Below are 12,890 nucleotides of genomic sequence, written 5' to 3'. Positions count from 1 at the left end.
CTGTAATGGAGAACATGGCAGGTGGAGATTACAATTACAGAGCTCACTGGCCAGACATATGCTAACTATATGAAAACCGGGCCTTGCCTTTTGAGACACTGCAAAGAAAATGTTACATATTTGTGTTAATCTTCAGTCAAAGAATGCTGTATGCTTCAACTGTTTCATGTGTGGGTAAATGACCTGTGCCTGTCCCTGTAATCCAAAAAAGTAAAGGAGGCTGGAATTGCTTCAGAATTCTCTCAAAGTGTAGTTAAGAGTCTTTAGAAGTATTTTTAGGAGGTATAGCAGTCACCACAGGATGTAAGGCAGTGATGTGTAGGTGACTTCAAAGTTCTCATGTCAACAATGTCATCTCAGGACACACACTTGGGAGCTGCTGGGTGAACAGTAGAGGGAAGCTTTCAGCTGCCCCAAAGCCACATTTGAAGGACACACTTCTGAGGAGTGACCTGAGGAGGACACCACCTCAGGAAAAGACAGAGTTATCCAGCTGAGTTATATACTGGAGAAGAGAAGCTTCGGAGAAGCAAAAGTGTCACAGCATTTCTAACTGAGTACCAACCTAAACCCAGGTTTAGTCACTGTTAGGCAGGGGTTGCTAACGGTAACCCTAAGGAAACAAAAAATTCTCTCAAGGTGGTGAGCCTGGGCTAGCAGAGTAAGTGGGGGAGTGTTGGTTTAGCCTGTGTGAGGTCTTGGGTTCAACTGCCAGTACTGCAACCAAACAATTAAACAAAACAGGAGACAACCCATCAACCTCCTTTTTACTGGAGTAGAATCAAGGCAGTGAGTTGCCATTTATTATTTGTAAGGGCAGTTGGCAAGTTACCCAGAACGGGGAAATACAGAGAGGGTAGTTTATATATGATAGGTAGAAAGTGGGATATGATATCTAGTAAGAGATTAAAAAAAAAAAAAAAAAAACAAAAAACCAACTAGGATCCTAATAAAAACAGAAAACCAGCATTTCTTGTTGAGCCAGCATATAGAGGTCTTGTCAGCCATAGTTATAAATAGCCCAGGTTCTGCCAAATACACTTAGAACTGCGAACTTACAGTTAAAAAAAAAAAAAAAAAAAAAGCTAAACTAAACCAACAACCAAAGAAATTAAACAAAAATACCAAAACCTTTACTAGACAGGTCTTCTAAGTTACTACTATCAGAGGATGAGTTTTCAAATAACAAATGTCCATTACTTTGGGAGACTATCAGTAGTTTTCATCCAAGTTCTTCCATCTTTCTATGTACATTCTAAGATAATCCAAAGAGGAAAACAGGGAAAATATGAGTATAAACTCACTTAAGAAATTTAAGGTGGACAGAGATGGCTCTCAGCTGGTTGAGTGCTTGTCCGGCACTAAAGGAAGCCCAGATCTGATTCCCAGGACCACACAAACCTAGTGTAGTGGTGCAAACCCATAAGCCCAGCACTCGGGTAGCAGAGGGAGGAGGATTAGGAATTCAAGGTCATCTTCAGCTACACACTGAGCACCAGGCCAGCCTATCAAGAAGGAAGGAAACAAAGGTAAGCCAGAGCATAGTGGTTCATGCCTGTAATCCCGGCATTTGAGAGGGGAAGGAAGAGGATCACAGGCTTGAAGGCAGCCTAGGATACACTGTGTGACCCTGCATCCATCAGACATCATCCTGAGGTTAAGTGAGGCAGAGTAAGCTTAAGTAAATTGCTTCATCTAGTGCCCTTTGCCCTATTTTCAGTTTCTTTTTACTAGAATATATTTAAGCGCAATCGTGGCAAGGTTTTTTTTTTTTTTTTTTTTTTTTTTTTGCTTGTTTGTTTTGTTTTTTCCAATTTTAATTTCCTTCTTCCTCTATAGAACAAAAAGACTAGAGGCCAAAGGTGCACTTTACAACATGCTGGGGTTTAGAATGCAACATTCTTTGGTTACTAGGAAGTTTTGGTTTTAGTTTCTTTTGAGGCTGAGGGCAGTAAACTTTATCTGTACTCATTCTCTCTCTCTTAATTAAGATATCCTTTATTTAATCAAGTGAATTTCAAGACCACTCCATTAAAAGGGAACAAGGTCTACAATATACTGCTTTATGAAGTAAGCAAATGCAAAACATGAAAACATTTTAGAAACTGTACAGTGATATCCAAATGATAGCCATAAGACTGACAACTACTACATAAACTTATGTCTTCAGGAAATAAATTACTGATGAGTCTGCCTGAACGTCAGTTTAGAAAGCACCTGGCAGCAGTTGTTTTTTGTTTGTTTTCTTAAAGGCTACCAGAGACTACGCTATGTGCTAATAAAAGCTGTATATTTACAACTCACTCCAAACAGGACTCCGAATGAGAGCTCTGTGGAGCCACAGCTGATAAGAGAACCCTGGGTTCCTGGCTACCACACATTCCAGGTCCCAGGAGGCAGTGCTGGCCACAGCCTGGCAAAATGTTGCTTATGGAAGTTCTGCCAACTCACTTTAACACAGGGTGCTCAGGGATGCTTTTTGCTCATTTCTTAGTGCTTCTCCTAACTCTTAACTTGTCATATAAAGAAGTTAAAATTGGATATCAATATCACTGATTTCTTTTTTAATTACACATAGCTTAGATTTTAGACTGAACACAAATATTGATCAGAAGCCAAAATACCCCACACACTTACCAATTCAATCCATCTTTCAACTGTGTTTTTATGTTCTCACTTCATCCACTTGCTTAAAACAAATATATGAGTAAACAGCAGTGTAATCCAAATGAAGATCTTTCATCTATTAACGACCTGAAGCAAGACATTTGACAGGCAAGGTTACTTCACCAAATGCATCTTCAACGCCTGTTCAGACATGCTTGATGTCTAGACTCAGTTTATACAGAAGGTGAATGTAACACACTGGAATTGAAGAGGGAAGCACTTCACAGATCCTGTTTGAGAAGGGCACAGGTCAAACAGCTCCTGTGGATCTGTGAGAGTTCAGCAGTCTCGGGGATGGGTCAGACGGTGACAGCATTAATCTGGAGTGGATTACTCACACAATTATGCTCTCCTCAGATCATGACAACTGCCACCAGCCAAGAGGACAGTCAGATGGAAAAATAAAAAACTGAACGTTCAATGGGAACTACTGATAAAGAAAAAAAATATATATTTTAGAACATACTTTTAGATTATACTCTTGACTTGCTGGGGTTGCCATTTGGAGGTGATATCTGAGAAAGTTGGGTAAATAGAATTTCATTTCTTTCTCAATGAAAATCAGTTTTCCCAAGAAAAACCTAGCTCAACTCAAATCAACCTTTTAACATATAAAACACTATAACAATATTCTTATGGGGCTACAGAGATGGCTTAGGAGTTGTTTGCTGTCTAATCACAAAGACTTGGAGGTCCCACAAAAAAATTCCCCTGTAGCTTCAGCTCTGAGAATCTAACGTCCTCCTTCAGCTTCTAGGAATCTATGTATACACACACACACACACACACACACACACAGAAGATATTATCTACTGAGTTCTTCACTACTGAATTATGCTCTTTTCCTAAAGAACTTACGAGGGTAGTGCTAGCTGTGGCTTCATGTACATACCTGTAAACAGCAGCACTCAGGAGGCTAAGTCAGGGGATCAGTGTGTTTAGGCCAGCCTTGGTAACACCATGAAACCTTGCTTCAGTTACTTTTCTATTGCTATGAAGAGAAACCATGGCCAAGGTAACTTGTAAGAAACATTAAATTGGGGTCTTGCTAACAGCTTTAGAGGGTAAGTCCATGATCATCATGGTTGGGAGTGTGGCGATAGGAAGGCAGGCATCGGAGCAGTAGCTCAGAACTTATATCTTATCTGTAAGTTAGAGGCAGAAAGAGATGACCTGGACTGGGCTTTTGAACCCTCAGTGACAAACCTCCTCTAACAAGACTACACCTCTTGATCCTTCCCAAAATAGTTCCGCCAACTGCCAACAAAGCATTCAAATATACGAGCCAAGAATGGTCATTCTCACTCAAGCTACCACAGACCCTTTTCACACAATCCCTGTGTTAACTGAGGCATAACATTAGTGAACTTTTAAAGTGCTTGGCTTCACATTTTCATACAGGTATAAAACGTACTTAGATCATATCCATAACCCTCTTCACCCTCTTCTATGCCTTCAGTCTTAAAGCTGGAGTGGGGGGGGGGGGTTAAGGTTCAAGGCCAGCCTTGAGTTCTAGGCCAGCTAGGATCACACAGTGAGATCCTGTTTCAAATCAAACAAAAATCTGGATTCTACATGAGAGTATGTGGTATTTGTCTTAGTTAGGCTTATTTTGCTGAACATGAACTCTAGTCCTATCGTTTTCCTGCAAATGATATAATTCCACTTAAGGTGGATGGAATACTCCCCTGTGTAACTACGCCATGTTTCCTTTGTTCACAGCCCCGTAGGCTGTTTGTGTCTTGGCTACTGTGGACAGTGCAGAAGCAAGCATGTGTGTGATGTATCTCTGTGGTACGCTACTTCTGATTCCTTTTGGTATATATCCAAGAATGGTACAGCACGATCATATGGTGGTTTTATTTTTAGTTGCCTTAAAAAAAAAAAAGGAATCCTGAATTGATTCCCATAGTGGCTGATTTCCTACCAACGGTGTATAAATTTCTTCTCTACATCCTCATCAGCATGTTATTTTCTTGATGACAGCCATGTTGACATGGGTGAAATGGATTCTCAATGCAGTTTTGATTTTAATTTCCTTTATAGCTAAGGGTGTTGAGCAGTTTCTGTCTGTGTATTTATTGGTCATTTGTATTTATTCTTTTTAAAAATGTGCGTTTTGTTTGCGAACTGTCTGTTTAATAAATCTGCCCACTGATTTATCCAACTATTTGTTCTATTGATGTTACAATCATGTTTTTATTCCTATATGCAGAGACATAGTTTTTTATATGTTAGCTGCTGACATTTTAAGTTGTTCCCTGTTATATTACCTACAAGCCAGTTTTAACTGGTATTTCCATCATTTTTCACAAATATCTCATCATCTGACACCAATATTTGTTTTTGTCCAACTACTGGTAAACTACAAGTGCTGGGCCAAACATGGAAATCCTTAGGCATATGACAAGTGTTTGGCTTCAACCGGACAATGTGCGAACAACTATCCAGACAAAGAAGAGTGAAGTAAGAAGTCTTTGGAAAAGACACTACTGATAGTCTTAGCAAAAGGTGTGAAACAATACACATTAATGTCCTAAGCCCTTTCAACCCTACAGCACACATTGAACATGCTCAAATCTGTTGTTCAACTGTCAGTTACCTTTAGCAGCTCAGTGTGCATTAGGGACTACTGTAAAGGACCCAAGGATTCAACAATTCTTAGTGAAAACATTCAACACAGATTAAGAGAGAGAAGGGTCCTCAGAGTTTATGTCCTTTGTAGTGAGTTCCACAGATGAAATAGTTGCTGACCACACAGGTGATTCTGCTTGCCCAAGACTGCTCACATAAACTGGGTGCTGAGGCCTTCTTACTCAGTCTCTTCCCATCACAGCTGTTGTGATGTCCTGCCATTCTGTAATAGTTTCTTGAAAATCATGAGAGGCATGATTCTGGGTGGATTTGGAACTGCTAGTTCCCCAAGCTCCCTGGAGTGTGAGCGTGTATGAGTGTGTGTGTGCACGCACGCACACGTGCGTGTGTGAGCGTGCCCTACTTCCAAAAATTATCAGCACTATGTCAATACCAGCCAATGGTGCAAACGTCTTAACACATTTTCTACAGACTGGTGACTTGGCTCAGCAGGGAAAGGTTTTTGCTGTCCAGCCTGACAGCATGAGTTTGATCCTTGGGACCCACAGGAGGGAATAGGCTCTGGGGTGCGGTTAAGTTCTTCTCTGATCTGACACCTGCGTATGGCAAGCACACCCCGCCCCCACAAATAAACAAATGTAATAATTAAAAAAAAAATGTTTTCTGTCTTTAGCCATCCAAGTTTAAAGCTAAAAAAAAAAAATCACTGTTCTCTAAAGACGACTTTTCTAAGAAGCTTACTGTTCTTTACACAGCTTTCTATATCGTATCTGAAATAATCCATTTATCTCTAATGTCTTTCCAATACATTATAAATTCCATGAAGAATCACTTCTGTTTTGTTAACTGCTTAGCACCTCGCACAATGACATACAAAAGAAGCTCAAACAGTATTCTTTGAATACATAAATGGACTTCTCTCTCTAATCATGGCTGCAGTAAGTCTGATGAAAATCCTAATTATCCCTCCTATCCTTTCCTAAACTTAGCGTGTAAGCCCAGGGAAAGTAGACTGGAGTTGGGCCTTCAGTGAATGATTATAGATTCGGCAATGGAATGAGCATCTTTTCAAGAAAAAACAGGTGGCCCAGGCCCAGGTGCTCTCTGCCTCAGGCAGGTCAACACAGTCAACTCTTAGATGTCTTTTAACTCTCTGAGTTTTGAAGCTCACTCTTAAACAAACCGATTAAGAACTAACCAAAGAGAGGGTCGGGCATGGTGGCAGACCACTGAGGTCAAGGCCAGTCTGGTCTACTTAGCAAGTTCCAGGACAATCAGGGCTACATAGAGAGACCCTACTACCTCTAACCCCTCCCCCCAAAAAAGAGAATTAACCTGAGAGGCTGGAGAGATGGCTCAGCAGTTAAAGGGTACTGACTGCTCTTCCAGAGGCTCCAGGTTCTATTCCCAGCATCTACATAATGCCTCATAACCATTTCTAGCTCCAAATTCCAGGGATCTGATGCCCCCTTTTGGCCTCTGTGGTACCAGGCATACACATGGTGTACATGCATGTAGACAAAACAACAACATACATATAAAATTAAATTAAAAGATAATTAACCTGCAAGTACTATCTAATGAAACTTTAAAAATTAATTATTGTAGGTATGCATGTCCTTCTATAATTAGATACATTTAAATTCTACTGAGTATACAAACAGTAATAGGTCCACATAAATGAAGGCCCAAGTCAAAGTTTTTCAAAGTGTGATACCTGTCCCACCCATGCTGTGGATCAAAACCAAGGCCCCGAGCTTGCTAGGCAAATGCATGCTTGGAGCTAATGCTGAGCTACACTTCCAGACCAAGCATACTTTTAAACACACACACACACAAACACACACACACGTCCAAGTCTGTGCAAGTACTAGACACAAAATAAGTGGATTTTTTCAAGTGTTGGAACTGTCAGACCTTGAGCTCCCAAACTGACACTAGTAGCATTCTACTAGGCTAGAATATTCCATAGTCTAGAATTCCATAGGTTTGGCCACATTTCCACCCCTACGTTGGATTAAAGAAATCTTTCTTCCAAATTTCACTTGGGAAAGATCACGTGGAATTTAAAAATAATTTCTTTGCTAGGTATCAATTTAAAAACCTTATTTTACTGACTATTAGAGTATTTATAAACACCTAATACAAATGAACTGGAATAGTGATTAAACAGTTTAAGTGACTGTTATCTCCGTAACTTTTATAACAAAAGATCACCTTATTAAATATAATTTAATAATGTGATGGATGTTTCAATTTAGAATAGCAACTTCATTAATCAATTAAGACTCTGAAAGGGAATAATTTCTTCTATAAAGTTGAGTAAAGCACCAAGAAGAAGACTGGCATTTGCTGCAGCTGAAGTGGCAAGAAAGAAAAGAGCCAACATCATCTTATTTTTAGCCACTAGATGTTTTTAAAAAAAAAAAAAACTGAAAGGCAAGTGAGGTACCGGTGAAAGGCAAATCAAGACGAAACATTACCATCCTGTCTAAGAGTCTGAGACCCTGACTTCAATGTCTTCCCCCTTTTATTATTTTTTTTTTGATATGTTATCCAAGCTCGAGCTACTCTCCTGTACCAGCCTTCCAGCAGCTGGACAACAGGTCCAGTTACTTCTTCTTTTCTTAGTTAAGATCACAGACTTGAAACGTCCACTTGCTCTAAGTATTTCTTCTTGGGTGAGTTCATTTGTCTATGAAAAGCCTTTGACTTTTTAAGAAATCGAGATCATCTCTATTTTTCCTATAGCCAGGAATTACGCACTGGATCCACATTTCCAAACTGCAAACACCAGTCTTCTAGATGTGTGCTCATGTGCGGAGTCTTGGGCTTCAGGGACTTGTCATTGGTCAATCTTTCAGCTACAAAAGGCACGAATGAGTAAATCTTGGAAAGGGGATAACATCTTTGATGTTGTCCACTCCTAGGAGGCACTGTAAGTAGCGCTCAAATCCCATCCCGAAGCCTCCATGTGGCACAGGTCCAAACTTACGAAGGTCCAGGTACCTGGTTTTAAAGACAGAGAGCCATTTCTTATAAACACTAAATGAGTTACAATGTTTTGATAAGAATTTGGTATTTTACAAGTATTCTGCAGTCATTTGTCATTTATGTCTTTGGGCAGGGCAGACCCATCTTTTCACACCACAGAGACCACACAAATAGAGAAGTTACAGAGACCATGAGAATGGAGGAGTTAGCGAGGGACCCAGGTGTCTAAGGCTACTCAGACAAGTAGCAGTGATTCTGTTGTGCACTGTGGGCTTTGGTCACTTAACCTTTTTCTCTTCAAGTTACTTATGCAACATTCATCTACAGAAAATTTGCCTCATGACACTACAGAGATATTATACTAGCCTTCTTAAAAACACACTTATTTTCTAGTATGCCAGTGACAGCATTCCCCCCTCACTCAAATCACACCATTCAATATACAGAGAGAATCAGGAGTTTGTCGCTGATGTTGTCTGTGTGTAGGTCTAGGTACCTATGCTTGAGTGGGTGTATGTGGAGGGCAGAGATGGATATTAGGTGTCTTCCTCAACCATTCTCTACTCTGTTCTGAAACAGGGTGTGAATCTAGAGCTCACCAATTCTGCTAGAACGGCTACCCAGCCAACTCCAGGGGTCTGTCTGTGTCTGTTGCCCTCCTCCCTACAGTGCCAGGGTTACAGAGGGAAGCTGCTGCCTCTGACTTTTTACATGGGTGCTGGGGTCAGGTCTTTACGCTTGTATGACAGGCATTTCAACAACTCAGCCATTGCTCTATCCCTGAAAACAAAGAGTTACCAAATATTTTGCTTTTAAAAAAGATTTGTTTTATGTGCATAGTTGCTTTGCCTGCATGTATGTCTGTGCACCATGTGAGTGCAATGCCGGCAGACCAGAAGAGGGTATCAGATCCCCAGGAACTGCATTTACAGATTGTTGTTAGCTGTTATGTGGGTACTGAGAATCAAACCCACGTCCTCTGGAAGAGCTGAAGGCAAATGGTGGGAACTAGAAAGTTCATCCTGAGTGAGGTAACTCAGAAGCAGAAAGACACACATGATATATACTCACTTGTAAGTGGAGATTAGCCATATAATATAGGATAAACACACTAAAATCTATAGTCCTAAAAGAAGCTAAATAACAAGGAGGACCTTAGGGAAGAGGCTGAAACCTCACTCAGAAGGGCAAACAGGACAGACATCGGAAGTAGGAGAAGACAAGGAACAGGACAGGAGCCTTCCACAGGGGTCCTCTGAAAGACTCTACCCATCAGGGTATCAAAGGAGATACTGATAATCACAGCCAAACTTTGGGCAGAGTTCTGGAAACCTTATGGAAGATGAGGAAGATAGAAAGACCTGGAGGGGGACAGGAACTCCACAAGGAGAACAACAGAGCCAAAGTACCTGGATCCAGGGGGACCTGCAGGGACCAATACTCCAACCAAGGACCCTCCTATTCCAAGGAAGCCCATCGACAGCTCAGTTTCCAAGTGGGTTCCCTAATAAGGGATACAGGGCTGTCTCTGACATGAACTCAGTGGCCTGCTCTTTGATCACCTCCCCCTGGGGGTTGGGGGCTGTGCAGCCTTGCCAGGCCACAGAGGAAGATGATGCAGCCAGCCTTGATGAGACCTGATAGGCTCAGGTCAGATAGAAGGGGAGGAGGTCCTCCTCTATCAGGGGATTAGGGAAGGGGCATTGGGGGAGAAGAGGGAGGAAGGGTGGGACAGGGAAGAGATGAGGGAGGGGGCTACAGCAGGAATACAAAGTGAATAAATTGTAATAAATAAATTAATTAATTAATTTAAAAAAGGACACTGCTGGTCACTGTCAGGTAGTCAAAAGCCATAAGCTGAACTTTCAAAGTCTGAAACCTATCTCCTTTGTTATCAAAAGGCAAGAGTATAATCTGCCATTTTTCCCCTAAGTACAATGAAATGGTTAATGACATGGCTGATATTACTCTATTAGGATCCTAAAGCAGCACTATGTAGAAATGTAAGTAATCCGTCTACACTTGCAATACTTGACAAGCCTTGCAAAGAAAACCAGAACAGCTTTGTGGAAGTGAGTGTGACTGTGGACTGTGGTTGTTCTTAAGCAGCGTGGGCTTCTGCAGCTCCTGGGTAGCTAAAGCATCACTTAATTAAAGCTCCCAGTGTCAAACAGGGAAACTGAAGCATAATGGATAAGAGCAAAGGCATCTGTCTGGCCTATATACCAAGACTCTGTTTCAACAAAAGCACAAAGGGAGATCTGGGCTTATGGAGTTTGCAGCTCCATTCTAACTATGATCTTGACTAAGTTAGTTCACACATCTAGGCCTCATGTCTAGGGGAGTGTGATAAAGGGATAATAACAGTATCTATTTCTCCAAGGGTTGTGATGATTACATGAAATAAGAAGCACAAAAATTTGAACACTATCGCTGATAGATAACAAACAGTAACTAAATGGTAATCATTAGTTTCACTGTTTTTCACAGACCTGAAGGGAATAAATAGTTTTCTAAGTCTTATGTTCAGTTCTTAGCATTTGCTCACAGGGGCATGGAAGTACAAGCAAGAGCTCAGGACAGGACTCAGAACAGGGCCACATCCTTACCACTGGTAGGCTTTCACAAGTCCTAATCTGTAAAAAGAAAATAAGGAAAAAATGGTGACAATAGCAATAAAACATTTATTACTCAATCACAAAACATTTATTCTGGGACAGTTGTAAGGCCACACACACAGCGAATCCTGCACCTTCTAATCCTATGCAACAGAACTGAGGAAGTGAAGTTTTCTATTAGAGAAGAGGCTTTCTATTAATAACAAGGCAATCAATATTAACAATAAGCAATGCGGTACTATGAAATAAGAGGTGTAGGCAATGAATGTTATGGAATAAAAATAGGACGTGAGGAGACTCATCTGGAATGAGCTGACTGCCTGTGAAAGATGAAAAGCAGAGTCACTTCCAGTCAAGGTACCTGGAGGCACACACTGACCACACACACTTTGGCACAGCTTTCATTCCACAACATAACAGCAGTGCAATTCTGAGGTTGCGTTGATAATACTACTGCAATTTAGGTCTTGTCTAGAGAAATGTGAGTAGCATTTTAAGCTCTTGGTGGTCACTAAAATTGACCTCAGCTCTTTAAAAAGGTATTTAGTACTATTTCTGAAATGAGAAGGACCATCAGAGTTCTAATCTTCTCAAGAAAATTACAGAAAACATGAGCTACAACCACAGACAGATGCATGAGACAGAGAGGAACACACATCTACTTCATTAGGAAGGAAAAATTTTAAATATTGTCAGATATTAGGTAAGCACTTAAAATTATGAAGGGAAGGTTTCCGGGAAGAAGGAAGCAACTAAAGAAAATGAACCAATTAATCTTTCAACAGATGATGCCTTTTTCCACATGTGATTTTTACTGTGCTTAAAAAATTTTGAGGAAAAGTTTAAGTTCTTTCATCTAAAGATTCTGACCTACACTTCAGTTCCACAGTTTTCCAGGACTAACAGTGAGTGGCTGCAAGGAGGTGGCAGTCGACACTGGGAACCTTACACCCCTAACTCCTTTCTTGGAGCCTCATCCAGTGGAGCAGCTGAGGAGGCTGGAACTGCAACACCAAGTTACTCAAGAGATTTACAGGGATCTCTTTTCAAGAAATTTATTGCATCAGAGAAAAGCATAAACCTTCAAAACATGTCTTCATTACGAAAAGCTAGCCTTAAAAATGGCGAATTTAATTCGATATTTAAAAAAAAAAATTTCCCCCAAGTGTCACAAAACCCAGTATTATTAGAGAGAAGGATTAACACAGACATAGGAAAAGATTGTTTTTTTAAATGCCCGGTGCAACAAAAGTGGAAATCATAAAAAACAGGTTTATAACCATGGTCAGCTTAGGAAGTCATTGTGGTTCTTCTGGAAGATCATGAATATACAGGAGTGATAGTTCAATTAGAGATATTACTCCTTACTTTTTTATCTCTAAAATATTTTTATGTATTATGGATTCATCTTCCATATCTCAAAAGGTAAATTAAAACAATGCTATTTAAACAGCCAAGTCAAGACTTGTGTACAGTAGAGAACTCAAGGAAAGACAATCTACGTATAAATGCTGGCTTAGCATTTTTTCTATCTTTATTCTTTTCTTAGCTCAGTCTGTCTTTATGAGCCAGTGGGATCATGACATTAATAAAACAGAGTACATAAAAAGGACACAAGGAAGATAAAAATGAAGGAGAACCTTTGAAGAGGTTGGGAATAGCTCTTGCTTTTATTGCTTTTTTTAAAAAAAATTTTAAGGCAGGGTCTTAAATTTTATAGAACTGCATTTGACCTGAAACACACTATGGAGGCCAAGATGACAAGGATGACCTTGAAACTTAAAAAATGATCCTCCTGCATCTGCCTCTGAGTGCTGGGCCTGCAGACATGTGCCATCATATTTTTGTTTGTTTGTTTTTTGAGAGGGTCTCACTCTGTGTAGTCCATTGCAACCTGTGAAATTCTTTCTCTTGCTTTGGCCTCTGGCTGAGATTATAAGTATGAACTACATCTGTCATGAGCAGATGTTAGAACAACCTTCCTCAGGATCACACGGAGAAAGAGCACCAGGCCAG

At 40.4% G+C, this 12,890-nt stretch overlaps 1 protein-coding gene across 4 annotated transcripts in view; it reads right to left on the bottom strand.

Annotated features, from left to right (window-relative positions):
• Nucleotides 1-1,542: 1,542 nt before the first annotated feature.
• The window catches only part of Nars2 (asparaginyl-tRNA synthetase 2, mitochondrial), a 99,911-nt gene continuing 88,563 nt past the window's right edge, over nt 1,543-12,890 (bottom strand). For 3 of the 4 annotated variants that reach the window (XM_060367591.1, XM_060367592.1, XM_060367594.1), the window contains 2 exons: nt 10,866-10,892; nt 1,543-8,271 (listed from right to left, as the gene is read on the bottom strand). In XM_060367591.1, the coding sequence (XP_060223574.1) occupies nt 8,127-8,271; nt 10,866-10,892 (172 nt within the window). In that variant the 3' untranslated portion in view covers nt 1,543-8,126. The remainder of the gene's footprint in view (nt 8,272-10,865; nt 10,893-12,890) is intronic. The other variant, XM_060367593.1, reaches the window with a different exon arrangement.

The sequence above is a fragment of the Meriones unguiculatus genome, chromosome 14 (assembly GCF_030254825.1).
Source record: "Meriones unguiculatus strain TT.TT164.6M chromosome 14, Bangor_MerUng_6.1, whole genome shotgun sequence".
NCBI lineage: Eukaryota > Metazoa > Chordata > Mammalia > Rodentia > Muridae > Meriones > Meriones unguiculatus.
The sequence above is the reverse complement of the archived record's forward strand: the minus strand, read 5'-3'. Positions and strand labels throughout refer to the sequence as shown.